The sequence below is a fragment of the Pelobates fuscus genome, chromosome 5, assembly GCF_036172605.1.
Source record: "Pelobates fuscus isolate aPelFus1 chromosome 5, aPelFus1.pri, whole genome shotgun sequence".
NCBI classification, from domain to species: Eukaryota; Metazoa; Chordata; class Amphibia; order Anura; family Pelobatidae; genus Pelobates; species Pelobates fuscus.
This window is the reverse complement of record NC_086321.1, coordinates 102,551,898-102,579,371: the sequence shown is the minus strand read 5'-3', so window position 1 is coordinate 102,579,371 and position 27,474 is coordinate 102,551,898. Positions and strand designations below refer to the sequence as shown.

Genomic DNA, 27,474 nt, shown 5'->3' with positions numbered 1-27,474 from the left:
GATAGAATGTGGGTGTTACACACAGTCAAAAATCTAGTTGTTTTTGTATCCCACAAAATTATACATAGAATACATTCACCTAGTCTTTAAGTCTTAAAGTTGAACTATCACATGTAACAATTTTGCACATCTCGATGGTTAATTAAATCCCAACCGCAGTAAGTGTTATTAGCACCTATATATTAGCAAATATATGGCTCTATTGTATAATTGATAATTAGTAGATTGTATAATCAAGGGGCCACAGGTGGCAACCTAAGGTCCCCCTATGGTTAATACTTCTCTGACTGTGGTAAGAAAAAAACAACCTATCTTTGCAACACTTCCATGTCCAAAGTAATGTCATCACGTGTTTTGTTTATTGTGTGTTTTATGGTTTATGTGACATTCTATTATTTTCTATCCTTTTCTAAATTTTCCGAGATTGACGACATTTTTTTTTCATTTTTTTTTACAATGCAGAAAAATAAAATCTTAATATATGTGTATACACCTTGTTTGCATATGCCAAAGAGACTAAACATAAACTAGACTATATTATGATTAGAATCATAGGAAAGTTACATATGTCGCCAACTTTCAAGTTTGGTTAATTTGGCCTAAAAATTCAAGTACATTCACATTGAATTCTCACTTTAGTAAATAACCTTGTCTATATATGTCTTTAAACTATTCTAAATGTCTTTAGAAAGCAGTGTATGTGAATACCATACTTTGGTCTTGTTTTAAAATTACACAATAGCAGTTGGCCGTGAAGGTCACCTAATAACAGCTAAAAAAGCCCTGTGGCCTAGCCATACCTACCTATACACACTAAAACAATATTGTCTAACTTCCACCTTGGGAGGTACATAAGACGCCCATTAACTTTTTATGGGTGAACTAAAATGAATGGTGAATTATGGCACTACATATTTATAGACCGAACACATTTCAGCTCAGTTTACAGATTGGTAGCTGCAAAGAAACTTTATCCACACATTATGGCCAGGAACAGAGGTCACTGACACGTACATGATCCCTTAAATTGTAATGTGCTTTAGGCGAAACCTATTTGTTCTGTTTTTTGTCTGTTAGTATGCATAGAAAAAGGCATTGTAAGCCCACACTTTCACAGTGGGTGACCTTAGTCTTGATGTAATATGTGTGTAGATAAAGTCATCTAGTAGAGCTAAGCTGGCTGAGGATAACTTAGGCCCAGTGTTCTGTGTCAGGCCCACATATCTCTAGACGCCATTAATGCACAATACTTAGTAGATGAATTTACTTACAAAGATGCAAGGTGAACTGAGGACCAACGTTTACGCTAATATAGAAATCGGGAAAAGTTCCTTACTAGCCACATCTTGTAGACAATGTTTGTTCAGTTATCATATATTATCATAACGCTTGGTTTGGTGAATTGACCTCTTTACTGTGTTGATTGATGTAGGCGGTAGCCATTGGTGTTTCTCCCCAAAAGACACAGATATTAGTGTCCGCTAAAAACACGCTGCAGGCTAACATTTATAATTAAAAAAAAAAAAAAACATTGCCTCTTGTTTGAAAAAGGATAACATACTGATATCTAACAATATTATATCAAACCTTCTAATACATTTAATGTTGCGTTCTAATCTTATGACAGAATTCATCAAACATATTTTTATTTTAACTACAAAATAAACAGCGGGAGAATGATAGCCATAATCTAATGCAAGATTCATATACCATAACAAAAAAAGAAAAATAACACAAGCAGATGCTTGCTAGTAAGGTGTGAGAAACCGAAAGATCTTCTTGTACTTCAATCATTGTATCTGTCTGTTCCACAATATGTGGATTCATACTTGTTGACAGTATTAACTTGTTGACATACAGAAGGAAGCAGAGCCCTCAGGGAGCTGCTATATTAGATGTTTAGGCTAATGCAATACATAAATAGACATTACATTTAAGAATTCACTTGTTCAAACCAAGGCTTCTGAATAATGTTGCAGAGGTTTACATTATTGAGTTACCGCACAGAAGCATACCTCAGTATTTGTATGAATATCCTTTACAAATCTTAAAGGGTATATCAGTTAGGAGCCAGTTTAAAAAAAAATATATTCTGATAATAGAATAGTTAGTGTAAGCAGTTTTGAGGTCCTGTAGGACTAAATTTTAAAAGACAATAAAATGATGTAGGAATGATATCCACAACTCGACCACTGCACACACTTGTGGTATTTACTAAACAGGGAGTTGAAAGGAAAATATAGGCCAAGAATAAGCAAAGTTGAATTATTCCAGCTTGGATGTTTTGACCTATTTTTTTTAATTCTCTTGCTAATTCTCTTTCAATTCACATGCTAATTAGGTGAATAAAACCACATTATGCACAAACAAAACTTTGAAAACATTTTCAGAACTTTATATTTTCATTTGCAAATATGCATCTCTATAGTACTTCTGATGCATTTTCCTTGTTTCGTTTTTTGTATTTTTCAGTGCTGCTTTTGATGAAAGATACTTTTTTTAAAGGACACTCCAATGCTCAAATTAGTAGATATACTCCATTGAAGAACAAGACTATATTTAATTATTATTCATTTTTCACTGGGGATATATCTAAAAACAGCTTGCAAAATAAGCAGCCTATGCAGGCCCTCCCCTTCTAACCCCATCCAGACTTTTGGTGGCTGTCCAATCACAGACTTTCCAATACAGCTCAATGAGAAGTTTTTGCGAGGGGCAATTGCCTGCCTCTTGAATTTAGCTCCCCTAAGCTAACCAAGCCAGGAAGTAACAGGACCTGATGTCTGACTGTGAGGGGTTTAACCCCTTAAGGACCAAACTTCTGGAATAAAAGGGAATCCTGACATGTCACGCATGTCATGTGTCCTTTAGGGGTTAAACAAGGTTCATTTAGAAGAGTGCCCATTTCTACTGAACCCTGATATTTTTGTAAAATGAAAAAAGACAACACTCTTCACACAAAGCGGGTCTTTCTTATCTCTTACACACATACATCATCCACTGTTCCTTTCAAAGAATACAAACAATTACCAATTTACCTTGTCCAAGTCTATGAAAGGTAGATAGATAGATAGATAGATAGATAGTTTAGATAGGTAGATAGATAGATAGATAGGTAGGTAGATAGATGGATTAGATAGGTAGATTAGATAGGTAGGTAGATAGATTAGATTAGATTAGATTGGGTAGGTAGATAGATAGATAGATAGATAGATTAGGTAGATAGGCAGATAGACAGATATATAGATTAGATAGGTAGATTAGATAGGTAGATTAGATAGGTAGGTGGGTAGGTAGATAGCAGTATTGCATTTTACTTAGAAATATTGTTAAATATTTTTCTACAGATATATAGAAGCAGTGGCTTCTAACCTAAAATGTGTTCTCTTTAATTGTATTATGACTTTAGATGGAAACAGAATAAGACATTCATGTTTATTATTATATTCTTTAGAAATGTACCATGTTGAATATTTGATGAGTTCTTTGATTTTTGCGTGCTACATGCCCTAGATAGTTTTTGCACTTTGCTATGCTTTAATATTAATAGGTGCATCTGTTTAAGTTTGGAATATTCCCACCGGCTCTGGATAGATAAAAGCGAATATTAAATGAGTTTTAAAAAATATATATATATATGTATACAACTGCAAAACATGACATTTATTTAATGCCTAAGAAGCATTTTTTTTATTTTCCTGTTAGACTGTTACAATCAGTCTTCTGGGTATTGTCCAATTATTTTCTTCCATCACCATATTTTTTCATAGATTGCAGTGACAGCTTTCGTAAATGTTAACACAAACTTTCCTAACTTTGTTTGACAGGGTGAAGTGAAAAGTAAAGTCTTTGAGCTGATCTACTATGAGGTCAGAAGCTTTGCTGCTGTATTGCATGATACTCCCTTTTGCTACAGCCGGATTTCCTGAAGATTCTGAGCCGATCAGTATATCGCATGGCAACTGTAAGTAAAAAACCAAAAGCAAAATATTGTTTAAATAAAGTTTCAAAAATGCGTTTTTGCAGAGTCTCGTCCCATCAAAGGGGAGGTTCCGCTTAAAATAAACACACACAGTATATTTGACGATAACTTAAATCTCTGTGTGTCAATGGTGTGACCAACACAGTGTTTTGCAATGTGTCGGGCATGCCTCTGGCACACAAAGGGTTAATACATGAATCAAATGGGTTATTTGAGTTAATCAGAGCAAAGTGGTTTTGATGCAGCGGTGCAATTAATCCTGTCTAAAATTGCAGATTTAATAAGATCACCATTCTAATGGATTAAAGGTGGGGTATGATCCGCTCAAATTATGAATTCTGATTAATTTCAATGGGATTACTTACAATGGGCACTGTGTGTGATCTGCTCTGTGTAGACGGTGTGTGCTGCTATGTTTTCATCCGGTTTTCTCTGTATTTCTCTCATTCTTTGTTTTTGTTACAAGGGTGGGATTAATTGGCTTGCTGAACAAATCTAAACAAAATAACATGGATTGTGCATTGTAGAGATCCCATAATCACATTTTTTTTTATAAGTGGGTTTTGTTTTTTGTATTGTTTTGTTTTTTTATTTTGTTTTGGGCTGGTTGCTTGTTTTTTTTTTAATGGAAATCGGCCTTTAATATGCATCAATCATAGAATGTCATCCATTGAATGTAATTGATTGTGCTAAAAAATATTTGCAATGTCCAGAAATTTTAATAATGTAAAGAGATAGTGAATGAGATAGTGAGCAATCACATATAACATACAAGCCTTTATTCCGTCCTAACTTGAAGGCTTAAAGATTAGAATAACTTCAACGCAACTTTTTTCATCCATAGCCTGGCCTTTTGTGTTTTTAACTTTTAGAAAATGTAGTTCCTCTTACTAACTTTTCTATCAGTCCCTCAGAGTACTGATCATGTACGCTGAGTATTGAGTGACAGGGGAGGGAGGTTCTCCTGCTCTCTTTGTTAGAAACTACAGTGCATGAGCTGTAGTTGCTGTGATCATTCCTCCAGTGTTTTGTTAGAAGATTCTAAAAATGAAGTGACAGATGTCACTGCAGTCTGACACGATGTACTGATAATGAAACCAATCGTGATGTTTTGAAGCCATGCTTATATGGCTCAACAATATGGGATTACAGAACTCTTAAGGGGGTGACAAAACTATTTTTTTCAGCAATGCTTTTCTCATCTAGGACCTGTCAGTAAATAATGTAAATATTGAGTCTCCTTTCCCCTTGCTAGGAGGAGATTGATTTTAAGGGTGGTGGGTGATAACTTGTCCTCTATAGATTCGTTTTGGCCTGGAAGTGAAAGGTGTATATCATTCATTCGACCTGTGAAACATTGATATGCAGAAACAGATTATAGGTAAAATAAATCTTATGAAAAGTACATTATTTTTGTTTTGTTATCCATCCAAAGGGAGTGATTGATATATCTAGAACCCAAATGTGCTTTCACTGTAAATAATCAAAACAGAAAACAGTAGATCTTATGATTTGTATCATAACATCCCAAAAGCATTATTATAAAAACATAAATTTTCCATATACCCAAGTTTAATAAAAAAAAAAAAAATTGCCATAGTGTAGACGTGTTCAGTGCAGTGATATATTTTTACATTTATACATACTGATCGACAGATGGGCAGAGTGAGAAACAGATTAATATATAGGTACATAGGTAGACAGATATATTATACATAGATATAAATAGCTAGATATATCTATAAATAGAGATACAATTTCTATATTCTTGTATCCTTCTAATGCAGAAGCTCCAACAATATAAAATTACCTTTTGTTCTCGTCTTAGTGAACAAATCATTTCAAATTACGGGATGAAAAGAAACTATGGAGAAAGAAAAACATTTTGACTGTTTCATTGTTCCCTAATCTAACCCTTTATTGTAGAAAATACAAATCAGTCAGTAGGGAAATAGCCAGAGTCAAGTCAATGTTTATGAAAACAAAACATTGTGGATGTGTCTTTCATCATGTTTACTACAAGGTCTTTGTGGATTTGAAACATCCACTGCTAGTGAAATATTTTCAACCTGTCTCCAGTCTCCAGCCAAAGAGACCTGCGTCTAAAGTGCTTGTCTGAACACGGGATAATCTCTTGGCATATCTACTGCTAATCTTCTATATTAACCTTCTTAAGAGCTGGAGGTTCTTAATTCCAAAGCCCATCCCATACTTTTCAGTCTTATCTATCTGCAAAATAGATTCTGAGTTACTGAAAAGTGTGCTACTGTCTAGATTAGCCTAGCTTTCCACTGACTTCTGTGATTTCATAGCTTTATTGAAGAAACGTTGTTTAAAGGGGAACCATCATTTCTTAATACTATGTTCACTCATCCCCTCTTTCTAACAAACCTGTGTGTGTGGGATCTAAGAAATTAAATCATGTATAGTAAATCAACGCTGCTGTAATGTAATATTTGTCGCCGACATCTTGTCTCCAGGTGAAATGTTGTTATAAGCTCTGGACTTGTCAGTCAGCACAGAGAAAGCATAAAGGAGAAACAGAATCAGTGTTTCTGGTTTCCTGCTTAAATACAATTTGTGCCTTGGCTGTGCCAGGACTGAACTGGATTGTGATGTCATCTTTTAAATATTTAATGTACATGAAAAATTAAATATCAAAAGTTCTAGGTGATTTTCAGGGTTTTATTTAATTGTGCGATTTCCAGAAAGGCAACAGTTTTGCGTTAAAGGGATGCTCTGTGCTGAATTTAGCACTTTGTATTGGGAAATGATATCACTGAATTTAATTATTTAATTACAAATTTTAGGATGAAATCTCTTCTATCCAGTCTCTACCATAGGAAGATATTGAATGACCCAGATTGCAAAAAGCATTCCTTCTCCATATACCCCAGTTATGCTGAGAAACCATTTTTAATCACATACAGGAGGCTCTTGCAGGGTATTAACATAGCAGGGGATAAGAAAATCTTAATTACACAGAACTTGCAATAAAGAAAGCCTAAATGGGGCTCTCTTTACAGGAAGTGTTTATGGAAGGCTGTGCAAGTCACATGCAGGGAGGTGTGACTAGGGTTCATAAACAAAGGGATTTAACTCCTAAATGGCAGAGGATTGAGCAGTGAGGCTGCAGGGGCATGTTCTATACACCAAAACTGCTTCATTAAGCTAAAGTTGTTCAGGTGACTATAGTGTCCCTTTAAGTGAAAAGTAGGCTGAAAAATCCTACATTGTGCAAAACTTAAAAAAATAAAAAGGAAATTTCCTTATTACTGCATCTTAAAACCGGAATTATAGCGTCTACAACTTCTCTCTCTGTCTTCTACATTATAGTCATTGCAAAAAAAGACTCAGCATTTCACCACAACACGCTATACCTGTTTTATTATGAGACTCTATCATAAAAAACCCAATTAACATGCCCAATCTTGTTATAGGTAATTCAATCTTTTATTGGGGTAAGCCCTAAGTCATGTGACTAATACAGCAACCGTTGCAATATTAAAAATGTATATTAGCCCCACATTAATGCAAACATATTTTAATACCATTATTGTTCCATTATAAGGTACTCTACAACATGTAGATTTCACATTTCTTAGATTATACGTGGCATAGTCTGTATGATTGCCGTGTGATAATTACATATCATTTTGTGGGGGTTCGCTTGGCAGTAAGCGAGCAGGTTGCATGTCCCAGAGGGATGTTCTTCATATGTATTTGTAAAACTGGTAATTGGAAAATGTAATGAGATATATTAAAATCTAAATAAAATTGCTTTCCTATTGTAATAGGAAAGAGAATAGTGCAGGCATTGTTGGATGCCTGGAGTACCGAACTGGCAAAGTTGCCTTTTTTTTTTTTGTCTAGTACATTCTGAATAAAGTGTACAAAACATTGCATGCTTCAAATAGAACATAAAAGGATTCCAAGATTACCCATAATGCAAAAGTCCAATGAATAACATGGTTTAGTCTCAGATTTCTAATTATGAATCATGTACATCCATGGAAAGAATAGAAAATGAGGAAAGAAAGGTTATACCCCCAAGCACCTTTAAATGACGGTGTTAAAAAGAAAAATGGTGTGAAAATCCTCCACCTGAAATCCTAAACCTTTTGGAAACATATTGTGTTCCTTAGGCTGTGGTTTCTTATGTTTCCAATACGTGAGAAATGACTAGTTAGGATTTTGAAGACATCTGGAGATGGCTTGCTCTGGATATAATACAGATCAGTGTTAGAATTGTTCAGATCACTATATGTTTGTTCTCAATTTATATGTATGCACTAATTTCCCTAACCCGTATTATTTATATTTTATAAACAGACACTAAACAGTATCCGGTATTTGTGGGACACAAACCAGGACGAAACAGCACACAAAGACACAAGATGGACATCCAGCAGATCGTAATAATGAATCGGACTCTGTACATAGCTGCTAGGTTAGTAAATACCTGCATATTGTCAGTACAAATGTACCTGACCAGTCTAGACTTGTTTATGAGTGATCGGCACGTCCCCTTGAGTTAAGTGACAAGCATTACTACTTTAATGTGCTTAAGTGTATGTGATTTGCTTCTACATTGGAATGTGGTTTTTGAGATAGTGCACAGAGGTGAATGATGTGATGTAGGTGACATCCTTTACAATAGACATCCTGTTTTGCAGGTGAAGAAAGTTTAGTGTTGAAAATAATAAATTTCCTTTTCCTGACATGGTGAGGGCTAAAGTTTCACTCTTTCAGTTCATTCCAGTGAAATGAACCGTGATGACCCAATACAACATAATGAAAGAGAAAAAGTCTGAGTATTACTTAAAGAGAAACTAAAAGTAAATAAAAACTAGTCTGATACAGAACAGAATAAAATTATAGATAAATGTAATAATATCCATATGTTGACAGACAATCGAGGAAGGGAAGTACAAAGATATGCTGAAATATTTGCTTGTCACCTTACATCAAACACCATTTGTGTTGATATCTTAATGATATGGTCATGGGCAAGATAACGTTTAATTTGTTTACACAAAGTATGAGGATGTAATAGAGGTTCCTACCAACAAATGAGCAAAGAATATACACCGTGCAGTCACAAATCATAGGCGTGCGCAAGGGGTGTGCCTGGGCACACCCTAATCCCGTGGCCAGCACTATGTGCCTCCCTCTGTGGGACGGTGAGGGAGATCAATGATCTCCCTCACGGACGGTGAGGGAGATCAATGATCTCCCTCACTGACCTACAGGCATGGAGGGAGGCAGGAGAGGACCTGGGGAGCTCTTGCCAGCAGCTCCGCCGGGTTCCTCTCACGAGGTCAGTGCGTTGCCGTGGCAATGCTCAGATCTTGCAAGAGTGAACTCTAGCCCCTCTAGCCCCACCACTGGATCACCAGGGATGGCAGCAGCATGGTCCCCCTCCCTACAAAAAGGTAAGAAGGGAGGGGGGATATTAACTAAACGCCACCCCCACACAATACACACAAACAGCACCCACACACAAACAGCACCCACACACTAACAGCACCCACGCACATACATCACCCTTACACACACAGCACACACACACAGCACCCTCACACTAACAGCACCCACACACATACAGCACCCTTACACATACATTAACAGCACCCTCACACATACAGCATCCTTACACACACAGCACCTTCACACATACACACACACTAACAGCACCCTCATTCACACACACAGCACCCTCACTCACACACACAGCACCCTTACACACACAGCACCCTCACACACACACACACACACACACTAACAGCACCCTCACACACACACAGTGCCCTTACACACACCACCCTCACAAACACATACACACAGCACCCTCACACACAGCACCCTTACACACACACACACACACACACACACACACATTAACAGCACCCTCACAGACACAGCACCCTTACACACACACATACACACACTAACAGCAGCCTCACATACACACAGCACCCTTACACACACCACACACACAGCACCCTCACAAACACAGCACTTACACACACAGCGCCCTCACACACACACAGCGCCCTCACACACACGGCGCCCACACACACACACAGCAGTGTATGTGTGTGTGTGTATGTATATATATATATATCTATATATATATACGCGGCGTGTGTGTTTGTGCTGTAGGGTGCACACCCTTATGCAATAGGCTGCGCACGCCTATGTCACAAATATACTGCAACAAATGTTGCTTTGGTTGGTAACAGAAAGCTAAGCATAAAGGCTCATCATTAAGGACTTTATGTGTTACCAAATGTTGGGTTCAGAATATTGTTCTGCTGCGATGAACATGTTTACTTTTTAAGTAGAAAGTTTAAGCAATAATTATGCGAAGAAAAATTACGCACTTAACCTATTTAAAAAATAATGCGATTTCAAGATTTTGCAGAACATTAAAAGGTTTAATTACATAATAGCATGCGTTGATGCAAGATACTCTTGTGTTTCAGCGATATTATTTCTTTAAGGTCAAATCTGTAATGTGATTACAATATCACGCTTCAGAATTGTGCTGGTTGTTGTGGATTTGCTGGAAGCTCATGTGGCCTGTATTTATAATATAGTTAAAGAGCACTACTAAGATTACCATCAGTGGCTGATAGGGATTTCTGTGTTTGACCATGATCAATGTTACACAGAGATCAACATCCCCACTGCCATGTCTATTTAGTCTTGGCCCTTTCACACAGCTCCATTCTCTCACTGTCGCCTCATCCATTCAGATATACTGTATGGTTAAATGTTTTCTGTAATTAGACATGATATGCTTTCATAACTGTATGCTAGTAAATATAATATGAAAATGTGAAGAATATCTGTTTATGTATTTTGGCTTGAATTTGTAGGTGAGGTGATCATTTGTTCATGTCAGTTATGAGAGTGTGTGTGTGTATATGTATATATGAGTTATGTTTATAGCCCCATGGATATCATTGACAGAAGTGCCTGAAATCCATTTTTGTACTCTGCCATATAATTAATTCATAGGTTCAGATCCTCTACTGGTGTATCTTGCGTGGAATGTTCAAGTTGTTGTAGTGTTTAGTATTCTGTGTTTGATTAGTTTTCTTTCTTATATGGTTAGGATGTGCATATCAGCCATGTGAACCATGTTTTCAGTTATTAGTCTAGATTCGCAAGCCACCCAAAGATACATAACACATGCCCCAAGGAGGAGTTCCTATTTCTGTCTCAAATCCCTTTGTTTTTGTTTATACCAATGCCCCTCTTTTCTACAAGCTCCATATTGTTGTTTGGTCTGAGAGTATAACAGAGCTCCAAAGCAATAACACTCACATTAATGTGCCATTAAACTACAATGAATGTAATTAAAGGACCACTATAGTCACCCAGACGACTTCAGCTCAATGAAGTGGTCTGAGTGCCAGGTTCCCCAGGTTTTAACCCTTCAGATGTAAACTTAGCAGTTTTCAGATGTTTACATTGCAGGGTTAATCCAGCCTCTAGTGGCTGTCTTCCTGACAGCTGCTAGAGGCGCTTTCCCGACGCTCAATGTGAAAAACAGGATGTCCATAGGAAAGCATTAAGAAATGCTTTTCTATGGGCGTTTTTAATGCATGCGCAGCTCTGGCCGCGCATGCGCATTCGGCTCCACTCCGGAGTTGACGTCGGAGGGGGAGGAGAGGTCACCAGCATCAGGGGAGCCCGGCGCTGCCCTTCCGCCCAGCGGGAGGGGGGCCTTGAGGGTGGAGGTGACCTAAGGACTATACAGTGCCAGGAAAACAAGTTTGTTTTCCCGACACTACAGTGGCTCTTGATCTTAATTACATTTTAGTTCTATAAATTGTTATTAGCAAGGTCATTTAAAGTCAAATGCTCTTGATCTTAATTACCGTATATACTCGAGTATAAGACGAGTTTTTCAGCACATTTTTTGTGCTGAAAAACACTCACTCGTCTTATACTCGAGTCAGTTGTCTGTATTATGGCAATTTTCATTGCCATAATACAGACAAGGACCGGGGCGAGAGCCGCGGGGTCAGAGCGTTGCCACGGGTTACCGTGGCAACGCTCCGCGCGGCCGCGAGAGTTGCAGAGGAAGCTGACCTGGGAGCTGCACGGACGGAGGCGAGAGAAGGGAGCTGACAGGAGCTGCGGTGAAGGTAAGTTACAGATTCCTGACAGCCCCCCTCCTACAGCCCATCCACTGGACCACCAGGGAGTGAGAGCCCCCCTCCCTGGCCAGCTAACAAGCAGGGAGGGGGGACGAAAAAAAAAATTAAATAATAATAATAATAAAAAAAAAATAATACAAAAAAATAATAACATAAAAAAATATATAGATTACAATAATAATTAAATAATAATAATAATAATTAATAAAATGCCCAACCCCTACCAATGCTCTGCACTCACACACACACTGCACTCACACACACACACTGCATTCATACACACACTGCACTGCATTCATTATATACACACACTGCATTCATACACACACTGCATACACACTGCATTCATACATACACACTGCACTCATACATACACACTGCACTCATACATACACACTGCATTCATTATATACACACTTCACTCATACACACACTGCACTCCATTCATTATATACACACTGCATTCATACATACACTGCATACACACTGCATTCATACATACACTGCATTCATACATACACACTGCACTCATACATACACACTGCATTCATTATATACACACTGCACTCACACACTGCACTCATATACACACTACACTGCATTCATTATATACACACTGCACTCATACAGACACACTGCACTCATATACACACTGCATTCACACTGCACTGCATTCATTATATACACACTGCACTCATACACACACACTGCACTCATATACACACACTGCACTCATATACACACACTGCACTCCATTCATTATATACACACTGCATTCATACACACACTGCATTCATACATACACTGCATACACACTGCATTCATACATACACTGCATACACACTGCATTCATACATACACTGCATACACACTGCATTCATACAGACACACTGCATTCATTATATACACACTGCACTCATATACACACTGCACTCCATTCATTATATACACACTGCACTCATATACACACACTACACTGCATTCATTATATACACACTGCACTCATATACACACACTGCACTCATATACACACACTGCATTCATTATATACACACTGCATACACACTGCACTCATACACACACTGCACTGCATTCATTATACACACACTGCACTCATACACACACTGCACTCATATACACACACTGCACTCCATTCATTATATACACACTGTATTCATACACACACTGCATTCATACACACACACACACACACACACACACACACACACTGCATTCATTATATACACACACTGTAAATAAATATTCAGTTAATATAACTTTTTTAGGATCTAATTTTATTTAGAAATTTACCAGTAGCTGCTGCATTTTCCACCCTAGTCTTATACTCGAGTCAATAAGTTTTCCCAGTTTTTTGGGGTAAAATTAGGGGCCTCGGCTTATATTCGGGTCGGCTTATACTCGAGTATATACGGTACATTTTAGTTCTATAAATTGTTATTAGCAAGTCACTTAAAATGTATCAGAACCACCCTCTCCCTGGCCACACCCCCACACACACTCCTAAAAGTAATGTAGTCCTCAATGTCCATTTGAAATTACATTTTAATTCTGTTAAAGACTAGGGGGCAATATTCAAAGTTCCACTGCTTCTAAAGTGCCTTGAATGCTTGTATTATGGAACCATGACCCAAAACTGGAGTTATGCATGGCAAATCTTGATACTAACAATCTTGTTTCTGCAGTGGATTACACATGATGCTTAGGTATTCTAGAAAAAACACCTAGTTCACATACATCTAATATTCTACGTCAGACAGCACTGGTACCGGCTTATCCAAAACCCCATTTACTGAGTGATAGAGCTTTTAAAAATAGTTTTAAGTGGGAGAACCAAGCTGAATATAGTAATCAAGACAGTGTTGCCATTTTGAATAAAACAATCAAGATTGACTTGTCACAACATTCAATCAGCTAGCAGAACATTTTAAACTCTAAAATTCTTAAGGTTTCGTAAAAGATTCATCAGTTTTTACATTCCACTTTCCACCTGATTGTTTTCTTTATGATATTGTGATTAACAAAACACATTTGTTTTATTCTTATCTATCTATCTATCTCTCTATATCTTATCTATCTCTCTATATCTGTCTGTCTGTCTATCTCTATCTCTCTATCCCTTTCTTTCTATCTATTAACATCTATCTCTCTCTCTCTCTCTCTATCTATCGATATCTTTCTATCTCTCTGTCTCTCTGTCTATCTATCGATTTGTCTCTGTCTCTCTGTCTATCTATTGATGTATCCATCTCTCTCTGTCTATCTATCGATATCTCTCTCTATCTAATAATATCTCTGTCTATCTATGGATATCTCTCTCCCTCTCTGTCTATCAATATATGTCTCTCTCTGTTTATCTATCAATATCTCTTTCTATCTATCAAAATCTCTCTCCCTCTCTGTCTATCACTATCTCTCTCCCTCTCTCTCTCTCTGTCTATATTTCATTCTAAATTTCAAACAGAAATATATAGTTGGTTGTTTTAGAGCCGTGTTATGCTGTGAGAGAGTTAAGTTAGAGGAATGCTCTACAATATATCGAACGCCCAATTAGCCTAGAGCACAGAATCTTTTCCCACTGTCCTGAGAAGCCAATGTCAAAAGATTCACATCCTTGAGAAATCCACTAAGTTGTCCATTGTTCGGCAGCTGTTGTAGCAGAGTTCCTGTGCACATTCAATACACAGACTGCAATGGGTCATGAACGGACAGCAAATTTACATAGATATTTCTCCTTTGCAAGATCATGTCATGGCAACAATTCCCAGTGCCTTTTGGTAAAGATGCAGCAAGCAGAAATATTTAGTTATTGCAGCTGAATTAAAAGGTAGTTTAAAACGTGTAATTTGTGGAGCTGGCGGCTTGAACAAAACAAAGGCTTATTGTCTAAAACAGAAGGTGCCGCACTTAGCAAAGCATTTGAATTACTGAAAAGACTGGGTGGCTCAAAATGTCAATGAACTGAGGTAGGAAGTCCAATTATCCACTGATTACATTTCACGGGGATATGGTCAATAAATGGTATGCAGAATGTTTTGGTAGCATGATGCTAATCAAATAGAACACTAAGGATTCTGGGATGTGTGACCTTATAAAGCAAGATGACCTTTAAAATTGACCTACCATTACCAAACATTTAAATGAAAGCATTGTATTTGTGCAAAACAAGCAATTATATGTTTCAAAATGTCTTTAATTGAGAAAAAAAAGCAAAACAATAAATACACTGAACATGAGTGTTATGGGAAGTGCTCACTGTGTGTTTTTTTTTCTGTACAGAAAAAAAAAGCGGTTGAGATGATTTTACTGGTACTCTGTGTGGAAACATCTATCTGCAATAGAATAAAGTGGGCACTGCAAATTAAGCAGAAAGCTAATGTTATTCCTTTAATGACCCAGGCTGCGGTTGTGCCATTAACGTGATCTGCATGATATACTGCAGCAGTAAGCTCACTGGAAGCTAACAGAAGTCCTTTTCTTTAGCAAAACCCAGAACATTCCATATTGCTAGATTTGGCAGACAACAGAACCTAATTACAAAAGAATTTAGCCTTAAATAGGCTTAAATAGTTGCTGAAAAATCCCGATTAATTTCCAGTTGTTTGGTACGTTGTGCAATGTAAATGATTTTTCTATATCACTTTATAATAAAGTGTTAATAACACATGAAATAATGCCAGCTGTGTGTTTTGATTTTAGTTATTACATCACAGAAATAATAAAACGACAGGAGGTCTTTCATTAAAATATGAGAGGTAGATAGAACGCCCCTAGACAATGTAATATAGCTAAATATTCCCTGTGTTAATAAAATAGTCATTATAAGTTTATATATGTTCTATAGTCTGTCATACATAAGTTTTTTTTTAATACAATTCTGAACAAATATAAATCTGGTTTTGTAAGGGGCTCATAATGAGTTGAAATTTCCAACGATCTTTGATTTAATGACTTTGCTATTTCGTTGATTATCAGTGCGGTTTTTTTTTGTCTACGTCTACCAGACTAAAATGCCCCTGTGTCCTTTTTACAGTAAGGGAACATTTAAAAATAGGCCTGCACCTGAGTCTTTCATTCTGTTCCTCCTCTCTAGGGCCAGGCTAGCAGACACTTGTAAAGGGAGCCAGCCACTTTCACACAAAAGAAAGGCAAATCTGCTCAATTATTGTGAACTTTTAGCTTGGGTATGGCTTATAAACTAACACAGTATCTAAGCATGAGGAAAATAAGTCCATATGGAAACACATAGAGGACATAGAGGAGGAAAAGGTTGCTGAAATTATTATGAGCAACGCGCTACCAATGGTGGGAGCTATACTGTTGTCCCATAAGTATCAGAAATGTTTCTGTATGCATGAGACCTTGGTAGTAAACCGTGCTGTCTGCACGTAGAACCTACAACTTCAGGAGTCAGAATTACAGGTGTAAGCACACAATGTGCGCTTATGCTGTCAAATTCTTGAATAGTTGAATAAGGAAGCTGTTCCTTCAGAGTCACTTAAACGGTTTTGGGGAGTTTTCAAAATATATACTAAATTTAAAAAAATATTCTAGATATAGCTTCATTACCCCTTCACCACTACTCTTTGATGCAGTGGTTATGGTGCTTTGAGGATACCTTTTAGTGTAACATATTTTCCTACATAAATTACAGTGTAGTGAAGAATTTACCGCCATCAATCTGCCCTTATGGTGGTAAAATCATTTTATCTACAGTTGCCTTTTGTGTATTTATCAAATAGTCCCTCTGAATTTAACTACTGCCGAGTTTATTTGTCACAATAATTTCTTACGTGCCTAACCAAAAAAATAAATAAAAATAGGCTTTGCGTGTTCTGTTGATTGCCGTTCAATACTGAGCCCTGCTGTTAGCTCTTGTGTTGCAAAGTAATTTTGGAATCCAATAACCTTTATAACTTTTGCTGAAACTGACCCTCTAACCACCGCTCTGTTTGTAATCTGTTTCTTTTCAGAGATCACATCTACACGATTGATCTAGATACGTTACACACAGAAGAAATCTATTTCAGCAAAGTAAGTGGTCTTTTGATTCTGAATTATGCTTGTCAAATCATCTTGTTTTCTGATCAGATATTATGTGACAAAAGCATAGTTTGAAACTAATAACTTTGTTTTTTTTTAGACTCCTTATGTAATTTTGTGAATGTGAAATACATTGTGTAACAAAATCCATGCAGGACTATCCATAAAACAGCTTTGATCAAATTTCCCAGGTTTATGCAATGACATGAATTAAAAGAAACACTCCAATCGCCATAACCTTTATAGAGTACTGTAGTGGTTATGGTGCCTGTGCTAGGCTTTGATTGTTGCTTCTGTTAACCATGTCAGCTACTTGTTGGCTCCATATTATCACAGCAGATGTTTTATATTGCTAGCTACAAAGGCAATAAAGAGTCTAACCCTGTGCACACTGTGGGCTGACAGCTAATCGAGTAGTTGACATGTTTCAGAATGGCAGCAATATTTCAAAGAAAGCTAAAGTTATCATAGCATGAGCACTATTGAAGATGAGATAATGTAAGGGATAGCTAAGAGAGGGCTAGGTAGATAGACAGAGAGAGATGGAGCATTATACAGAGACATTGCACTGTGTGGGTATCTCTGTATTACAATCACAGTGGCCCTGGCAGTGTGGGATAGTTAATAGCATCTCCTTATTGTGCTTAGCTCTGTTGTATCTCTGTATTTTGCTCAGCTCTACCTGTATGGGTATCTCTATAATCTATCCAGCTCTGTGTATTGTGTATGGATCTTTGTACTGTGCTCAGCTCTGTGTATTATATCGCTATTTCTTATCAGCTTAGTTTATGATATTGTTAGCCCTGTACTGTACTCAGCAATATGTGTTTTACAGATCTTTATGTTGTGCCCAGCTGGTTTTATTGTATGAGTATGTCTGTATTATGCTCAGCTCTCTGTTTCGTATGAGTATCTCTGCTCCTATAGGTAGGAGTAAAATTCTGGGGGAGGAGTCTGGCGCCCCACCATACTATAACCACCAGTCGCTACTGACAGCTAAAATCAACCAGCAGGATATTTTAAGAGATAGTTGCCATTTAGCAACTGCTAGAATGTCATGACACAGATTTCCTAAACTCTCATTAAACATTGTATGCTGTGTATGTATACATTGATCTGTGAGTATACCAGATATGGTGGCACCTACAATTCAGTTTGTTTAATGAATAATAATAATAATTGAGTTTTTACCCAACCCAAACCTATAGACATATCAGTATGGACAACCATAAGAGAATTGTTACAGAATATGTGACCTTTCTTCTCTGACTTTATGAAAGCTTGCATGTCCCTTCCTACTTTGTCTTAAGCAAGATAGCAGTTACTTTTATGGTTTTTACATTATAAAAGTACATCTATTTCACTGACGTTTAAAAAACATGCTTATATTAAATAGCTTGGTTGCAGTTCCTCCTGACCAAAGTGCTGCAGTGCAAGTGACATGTTTAAGGGGCTTACCAATTAATGTCTGCTTTGTATCTGACAGCCGTTCTTATTTTGAATTAATTGCATTCCCGCTGAGCTAAGACTTCACTTGTCTACTCCTTTTTAATTTGATGTCCCTGAGTGTCCAGCATGTATTTCCCCATTCTAATTTCCATAAACATCTCAGCTGAAAATCTTTCAAATCATTATCTTTTGTGATCTTGTTAGTTTTTTTGGAAAGGAAAAAGGCTGATCAATTTAGTTCTTTTGCAGAATAATAATAATAATAATAATAATAATAATAATAATAATAATAAAAAGCACGCCTAATACTACATGCATACATTTATAGCTATCTGTGCTGGAAAAATAACTGTAGTTTTTTTAACTATAGAAATATTGATTTGTAAAATATTTATGTAACAGGGTTCGTTCCAGTACTCGGTTTACCATGTAAAGTGTTACTTTAGTGCTTGGAATACAAAACTGTATTCTTAACACTATAGTTCTGTTTTGAGGGGCAAAGGTTTAAAAATAATATCAGGAAGTATTACTTTACTGAGAGGATAGTGGATGCATGGAATAGCCTTCCAGCTGAAGTGGTAGAGGTTAACACAGTAAAGAAGTCAAAGTATGCGTGGGATAGGCATAAGTCTATCCTAACTATAAGATAAGGCCAGGGACTAATGAAAGTATTTAGAAAATTGGGCAGACTAGATGGGACGAATGGTTCTTATCTGCCGTCACATTCTATGTTTCTATGTTGCTATAGTTCTCTCCACCTCCCCCTCACTAGTGCTTCTCCGGGTCAAAAACAAGTTAAACACACTTTATTAACTTACCCGATCCCAACACCGATGTCCCTTGGTGCTGGGTCGGTGCTTCACCTCCTACAACGTCAACCATCAGGAGGAGCTAATGTGCATGCGCAACGAATGTTGCGAGTGCATTATGCCCTCCCCATAGGAAAGCATTGCTTCAATGCTTTCTTGTGGAGATTTTACTGATGCTTAATGTTCAGTCAATTGGGCAACCTAACGTCTGATAAAATCCCAGAAGTGCTTCTAGTGGCTGTCTGGTAGACAGCCACTGGAGGCTGTCTTTCTCTAAAACTGTAAAGAGCACTATTAGAATCCAGTACTACTGGCGTGAGTTATTGTTTATCTCCAGGAAATTATTATCGGTTCACCTGTAGTCTGTTCTCAGTTAAAGTCCAATGAAGATTCGACAGAGTCAAGAGTTCCACCTCAATTAAATTTCTCTAGATACTAGTCACTTCCCACAACTCCAAGTGAAACCAGAGAAGGTAAAGATAAATGGGCACTGTTAATGGAAAAGGGACAAAGTGATTATTGCCCAGAGAGATTTATACCTTATAAAACATGGATGTCAAACTACAGAGTGGCTTAGATATGGACAGCATTCAGGATAACACCTAGAACATAGCTCATTGATACACAATTTTTTCGATTATCACTTAATTAGAGAAATATTTAAACTCAGCACAGTATACAATCCTTGAGGGCTAAGTTTGGCACCCATGTTTTAAAAGACCTACTCTTGGTTGGCATGCGCCATCAGTCTCATTCCAGATAGGCAGTACACAAAATGAACAAATCCACTCTCTGTGCTTTTCCATGCCAAGAAGAAACCTTGCATTATGGAAATGACAGAACGGTACAGAAGGCATGGCACAGAAGGCACTCTCTGCACTTTAAACAAAGTGGTTTATTTGTCTTTAAAGGGACACTCCAGGCACCCAGACCACTTCTGCCCATTGGAGTGGTCTGGGTGCCAACTCCCACTATCCTTAACCCTGCAACTGTAATTATTGCAGTTTTTTATAAACTGCAATAATTACCTTGCAGGGTTAACTCCACCTCTAGTGGCTGTCAACTAGACAGCTACTAGAGGGCACTTCCTGCTCTATAGCACAGAAAACCTGTGATAGAGCGTCGCTTACGTCCTCACGCTGTGTGAGGACCTCCAGTGTCACTCAATTCCTAAAGGGAGCTCAATGCGCATTAGGTCTCCCTGGCCAGTGAGTGGGATGAGGAGGAGCGGCGGCGAGAAGAAACCACCGCCGAGGGACATCGGCGGGGTCTCAGGTAAGTGACCTGAGGGGGTTTTCACCCCTTCAGCAACTGGGGGATTGGGAGGTGGGAGGGAGAGGGGACCTGCAGTGCCAGGAAAATTGATTGTTTTCCTGGCACTGGAGTTTCCCTTTAACCTACCATGCAAGACTTGAGCAGCTCATTGGCATGCCAAGCATCTCTTGCCTCTTTGATACTCTAAGAGTTAAACAGATAACAATCATCAGGGGCACAGTTGCATTCAGTAAAGTGTGTCCTGTGGCTGTCTCCTAAATTCAACTCTGACATTAAAAAGAATCAAAGGCATCGAAAACCTTAGGGGCTCTAATTGTTTTTTTCTCCTGATCTTTGCAGAAATTGACTTGGAAATCCAAACAGCCCGACGTAGACACCTGCAGAATGAAGGGGAAGCATAAGGTAGGCAATTTCTATTTTTCTGTGCGCCACCAGGGGTTAGTTGTTTGACAGTTATCCTTGGCCTCTGCCTGGGATGTGCTATGGATCATGGCACACACTGCTTCGGTAGTAATTGCCTTTTCAATTAATTCATTGGCTACTTCAAATTGCAGAACAATTGCTTGTTTACTGTTAAATGGCATGTTGAAAAAATGAATTATTTACAAGGAGGCAGAAGATCGCACATATGTGCACGGTACTGCGAGGCATCAAATCAATTTCTTTCACCATGGAAGAAAGCCAAACCATGTACCTTTTGAAAATAGAGTCTGCTGAATGCTTGCATCAGCTTATTCTCTCAGTCCCCCCCCACTGGTTGCTCACATTTGTTTGCCTATAAAACAGTTCTTTGTGTATGAGGTCCAGCAATGTTGTAGTTAAGAAAGCAATCTTTGTGATGACTGCACTTTGTAGATCGCATGGAAATAAAAGGTAGTCCATGCGAACAAAAGTTTGGAGCCGGTACATAGCTTATTTTCTAAAATGTTTCAGTTAAACAACTGCTTAGACGGAACATTATGTGCACCAGTAGAGAAAACCAACCAATAATGGGTCAGTTTAATGATAATTTGAGCCTTCAAGTCTTGTAACAGTCTATATTCTTTTCCATTGAACAAAACAAACAACCCCAAAAGGAATAGGCACTGTGGTGTGTTCACATTAGTAAGAGATGAACAAACAATAAATACTCATGCCTCAGGGGTAAATGTTCTGCATTCACACCTGGGAGTATATAGTCTTCCCGAGTAAAATTGATCTTGAAAGATAACAATATAATGCTACCCACACCTGGTGACTGGCACATGTTGAATGATTTATTTATGTTTTATTTTTCCCGTTATTCTTCGGATGTTCTATTTTTCTTGAGCTAAGGACTCTGCCCCTTTGATTGACATACAAATTTTCAACAAGGGATATCTTTTAAATCCATCATGCTAGGAGCATTGAAAGATTAGCATTCATTGCCTTTCATGTAAAGAGTATTGTCCCGCTTTGAGCTGCTGTGTGCATATAAGCGCTGTTACAGCTCTGGATTTTCCGTATTGTTCATCTCACTTCAGCGATTTGGTCATCACGGAAACTTGCTAAGTCGAAGACCATTTTCAATCACAGGGTAATCGTCAGTGAAGTGTAAATATTAATTCCTGTGCCATATCTGCTGAAATATTCATTGTAATGAAAATCTCATGCCATCTGTTACATTGCATCTCTGCCAATAGAAAATACTAAAATATTAAAAAATAAAGTATTTGCTGGCTGTTATCGTGGAATTGTTATTATTTTATTTAATGTCTAAAAGCTTCTTTAGCACAGCTTACATTGGTCCAGCAATGAGAAAAATGCAGACCTTAAATGGTTGGATTACAACTCATGTAATGCTCAGCCACAAATTTGTGTAGTTGCTGACACATAATGGGGATTTTAGTTATCTACTAAACAGGGTTATTCACTGAAACGAGAATCCAGAGTGAATTTAACCCCTTAAGGACCAAACTTCTGGAATAAAAGGGAATCATGACATGTCACACATGCCATGTGTCCTTAAGGGGTTAAAGTGAATTTCAATTTTAAAGCCAACGTATCCAAAATGGAAGCCTAGTTTTTCCAGTCTGGCTATTGTTACCTTGCATATGATATTCACTTTGAATCCACTTTCAGTTCTCACTTTAGTTAATTACCCTGTAAAGTGAGAATTAAAAATGAATTCAAAGTCAATTCTGATTTAAGGTACAAATAACCAAACTGTAAAAAGTGTCTAAGCCAGCTATGCTTTCAGTTTGGCTACTATGGCTTTAAGTTGGAAATTCTCTTGGGATTCTCACATTAGCCAATAACCCTATAAATGTTCCAGAAGCTGGCTGAGCATAATATGGGTTGTAGTTGAACAGTGGCCACCGATATCGTAGGAAGTTTATTTCAGTTGATTTTAGTGTATTCAAGAGTCAAGTCTTCAGATGTGATTTGAGATTTAAGGCAGCTAGACAATAAACAGACAGACATTGTCAAACCAGTGCCAGTAGCTCTAAACACATTTCTCATATCTCAAATATATAGGACGAGTGTCATAACTTTATTAAAGTCCTACTGAAGAGAGACGAGGAGACACTGTTTGTCTGTGGAACAAATGCTTTCAATCCTTCATGCAGAAACTATAAGGTAAGTCATTGTGTATGGAAGAAAAATATGTGTTTGTACACTTAAGCTTGACAGGTTTCAACCTGTAACTCTTGGTTTGGCAACTCCTGTCCGGACGTGGCTTGGTAGTCTTGCCCACTTCTGATAAATATTTATAAAAAAAAACAAAAAAACACAGAATGCTCTTTTGTGGATGTGGTCCCAGGGGTAGGCAACATTTGGCACTCCAGGCGTTGTGGACTACATATCCCTTGATGCTTTGCCAGCATTATGGCTCTCAGAGCATTGTGGGAAATGCAGTCCACAACATCTGGAGTCCTGAAGATTGCCTGTCCCTGCGTCTTGTTGAGCCCATTGGAGCAGGTCTACAGGCAGAAGCAAAGTGAATATTTCTCATGTATGCAGATTATCAAACATGTAAAAAATGTGTTTCTTCTTGCAAGCAGATGACACTTCCTCATCCTACAGGCTATAGAGACTGGCAAGGTTCACTAATTGGTACATTAGTGGCTCCTGGCAATGAGAGAAATGTGTTTCTTACCTGCAACAGTCAGCAAAAAACAAAACAAAAAAATCACTCAAGTCCTCAGTAAATACGATTCTAGCAACCTACTTTTCTGCCCTACCCTTACCTTTTGTGTCACTATGCCCCACTACCCTCTAGCATGTAAGCTCATTGATCAGGGCTCTCAACCCTCTGGTCCTGTGCGTCCATCTTGTCTGCTTTGAACTACATGTCTGTCAGTCCACCCATTGTACAGGGCTGCAGTATCTATTGGCACTTTCTAAATAATAATAATTTAAAAAAAGAGGTGGATTATCTATGGTGTGAGTGGAGTAGCTTCTTTGTAACCTGTTGTAGTAGCAAGCACATCAGCTATCATTGTTTTTCTTGAAAGGGACATTATAATCACGCAGACCACTTCACCTGACAAAACAATGCAGTTTTAAAGATAATACCTCTAGTTAAGAGTGCCTCACCTTTGTATTCCTAACACTAAAGTGTTCCTTTAAGCTTAATAGATGAGATAGTGGCAGAAATGGCAGTAGATCCACAGCATTTACCTTACAATCATGCAGAATTTTCTTCGCTATTCATATTCTACAATTCTTTTTATATGAATCACACTTTCTCCTGGTGGACATTATGTCATACATAATTACAATGCAATGTCTTTCCCAGGGGCTTTGAACTAGCCAGGGTTTTAGGATTTCCCTAATTAGCAAGTAATTGACCAATTATCTTTAAGTATCTTTAAGCAATATTCTGTTACCCTGAAAACGCATAGTGTCTGTGTCCACCAGGGACTAAGGTTGGACAAGAAGCTTGTACAATAAATTATAGCCTGCATGACCTCACAGTGAAATGTGCTCGAACTTTTTATGTGCAGAACAACTTAGTCATATTGCCTATGCAAACACACTGAGCAATGCAGTAATACTGGGCTATCTCCCAGATTCATCAGGGTGGATATATCAAAACAAGGGTATACCCATCTTCCTGGTACTGTGTATAAAGATCTTTAGAAAGGTAACGGAAATAGTTTCAACATTAGTGATGATTACATAAACCCAAACTATACATTTATAGCATGTTTAGATAATACCATGTGTTTCTATCCTTTTGCACTTATTAGGATAGGCTTGAGGTGCTTCAAATAAAAAACATAGAGTGAGTATAACATCATTTCCCTGGTTGATTACTTTAGTTGTAATGGAATGAGCCTGAAAAAGCTCTCAACCCCTACTATTTCACCTTTAATTATGCAACTTGTTTGTGAACCAAGGACAACTAACTCGTCAGTAAGGAAACTCAAAATAAGGAAATTTAATCAATTTAAAAGAGGTTGACACATATCTTATGCATATTTGCATTTTTTATATCGGTGTGTATCAGGGTAACTCAGTACACAGTATTCAAGTGTGTTTATCTTCTAAGCTGGTGTTAACATGCCAAGCACACCTGCTTTTGCTTAGAGATGTGCAACATTCATTTTTTCCCTTATGTTGGCTGAAACCATACTCTGATACTCCGATATCCTGACTGCTAGATTCACTAATACTGGGCTGGTGGTTCACCCCAAGAATGTGACCATCAATACACTGAAACTAGAATTAGGAAGACTGTTGTGCTCTATCTTAAAATGGCAGCTCTTGGAACTCTCTGTAATTACAGACAAATTGGAAGCATTCCAAAATACTCAGGCAGACCAAAGGTCAGGGAAAGGCTTTTGGGGTCTACAGAATGAGTATTATGGGGACAGTAATTCACACCGTTGGACTTCCCAGAAACTGTGCTCTTCCTATTAATTCAAGTTCTTACTGCAAAATATTATTAGACCCTTTTGTTGTGTTAACTCTGGAGCGCCAGAGGAGTGTGAAATACTTTGCAACCCTTGAGCAATTAAGAGGTTTTTTATATTTATATATATTTTTTCTCAATATATATTCAGCGAGTGTGTTAAATTATGCAAATACATGCATCAACATGTGAGGTGTGTATTTGTTCGCATATGCAGTATAACTGCAAACCCCTCCCCAGTATAAATCAGTGCTCACAATAACTGATATATTTAGAAAATCGTGTACATTCTGTATTCTACTTTATAACCATTATCTCCATGTAACTCCCAGTAGAATGCAGCTGGCTTCACAATATCTGTGCCAAGCAGTGACTGCTTCATTCTCATTACAATTAATGCTTTTTACAAATCCCGAGAAATCGCCCCTGCTCTCTCCCTTCAGTCTGGCAATGAGAACATTATTTTGATTTTATTTTTTTTAAAAACATTTTTTTGGCAGTATAATTTGCAGAATACAAATTACCCATCTTTTCTAACCTCACAGATGTTTCCTTACAATAATCTGTAGCCTCTGTTGGGTCCATCACCTGCTGCCCATGTCGTTTGAACCACAAGTGTGGTATCTATGGGAGCTGACAGAAGTTTACATTGACACCTGTGTTTTCCAAGTCTGTTTCTCTAGTATTACAGATGGTAGTCAATCAACCTTTGACATGCCGAGGAGAAGACAAGACTTCTTCCTGGGCAGTAACATAAAAATGCAGATGGGCATCAGATATTGTAGTCCTTGCATGTAAAATATACCTGGCCTATTTCTTTCTCCTGACACTTCTAGACCCAGTCTAATCAAGCAGCCAGAAAAAAAAGTAATTGCTTTCTGAAAGGCTGGACAGTGAAGATTCATGACAGGAAACAAACGATGACAGATCCTCAACCGAATGATGAAAACTCCATAACATACACGTTAAAAAGTTAATTGCTGTCTCACACACCAAGTTTGGTTCTTTCCCATGAACTCTAAACTGTTTTTGATTTATGTCAGGTACACCATTCTCATGGATATATCGGAGAGACTGATTACATTCAAATTTACAAAATAGCTGGTGATGATGTATGGCTACTTCTGCATCCTTTGTGTCCTCTAGATTCAGCTCGACTCACAGAGTTCTCTTGCCAGAGTCACAGCAACTGCATTTAAATATTCCTTGCATATTGGAAAACATTAATTTCCCAGAAGAAATTGATTGCCTAGCCGTACATTAATTTCATGATTCATACAACTACAGCTTTGTTCACTCCTCACAACAGGAGAATTTTAGTACATTTTGACAGCCCTACAGTTGTAACATTATCATTTTTTTTTTCTCAGAAGCCCCTGTTTAAATACTATCCAGTATGCCATAATTTCATGTTAGAAAAGAGAATTGTCACAATAACATAACTCTGTGCTTGGCTTCTTGTTGGTTGTGTTCCAAATTTGTTCCCCTGGATAGAGGCCCCTTTATTGCAACATTCTATGTTGAGGACAACTTCTGATAAAGTGCCAGGCACCACAGACCACATAGTCAGTCACAGCTCAAAGTAAACCTCATAAATGGATGAAATATCAGCTGAAGACTCAAGTGAAATGTTTCTCTTTGGCAAAAGGATGAAAAGGAATGTTTAATTGCAAAGCATATTTTATTTTTGTTAATCTCAATGCTTTTTTTTCTAGAGTATATTAAGCTTTCTATTGTGTATGATTTTGATAGACACTGTAAGATTGTAAGATTGCGTAGAGATCTTAAAGGGCCACTATATTCACCACAACAACTACAGCTTAATGTAGTTGTTCTGCTGAGTAG

General features: G+C 37.7%; 1 protein-coding gene across 6 annotated transcripts in view; it reads left to right on the top strand.

Annotated features, from left to right (window-relative positions):
• Positions 1 to 27,474, top strand: part of SEMA6A (semaphorin 6A) — a 166,564-nt gene that overhangs the window by 54,396 nt on the left and 84,694 nt on the right. For all 6 annotated transcript variants that reach the window (XM_063454114.1, XM_063454115.1, XM_063454110.1 and 3 more), the window contains exons 2-6: positions 3,828 to 3,964; positions 8,315 to 8,432; positions 17,148 to 17,208; positions 21,090 to 21,152; positions 23,247 to 23,348. In XM_063454114.1, the coding sequence (XP_063310184.1) occupies positions 3,865 to 3,964; positions 8,315 to 8,432; positions 17,148 to 17,208; positions 21,090 to 21,152; positions 23,247 to 23,348 (444 nt within the window). In that variant the 5' untranslated portion in view covers positions 3,828 to 3,864. The remainder of the gene's footprint in view (positions 1 to 3,827; positions 3,965 to 8,314; positions 8,433 to 17,147; positions 17,209 to 21,089; positions 21,153 to 23,246; positions 23,349 to 27,474) is intronic.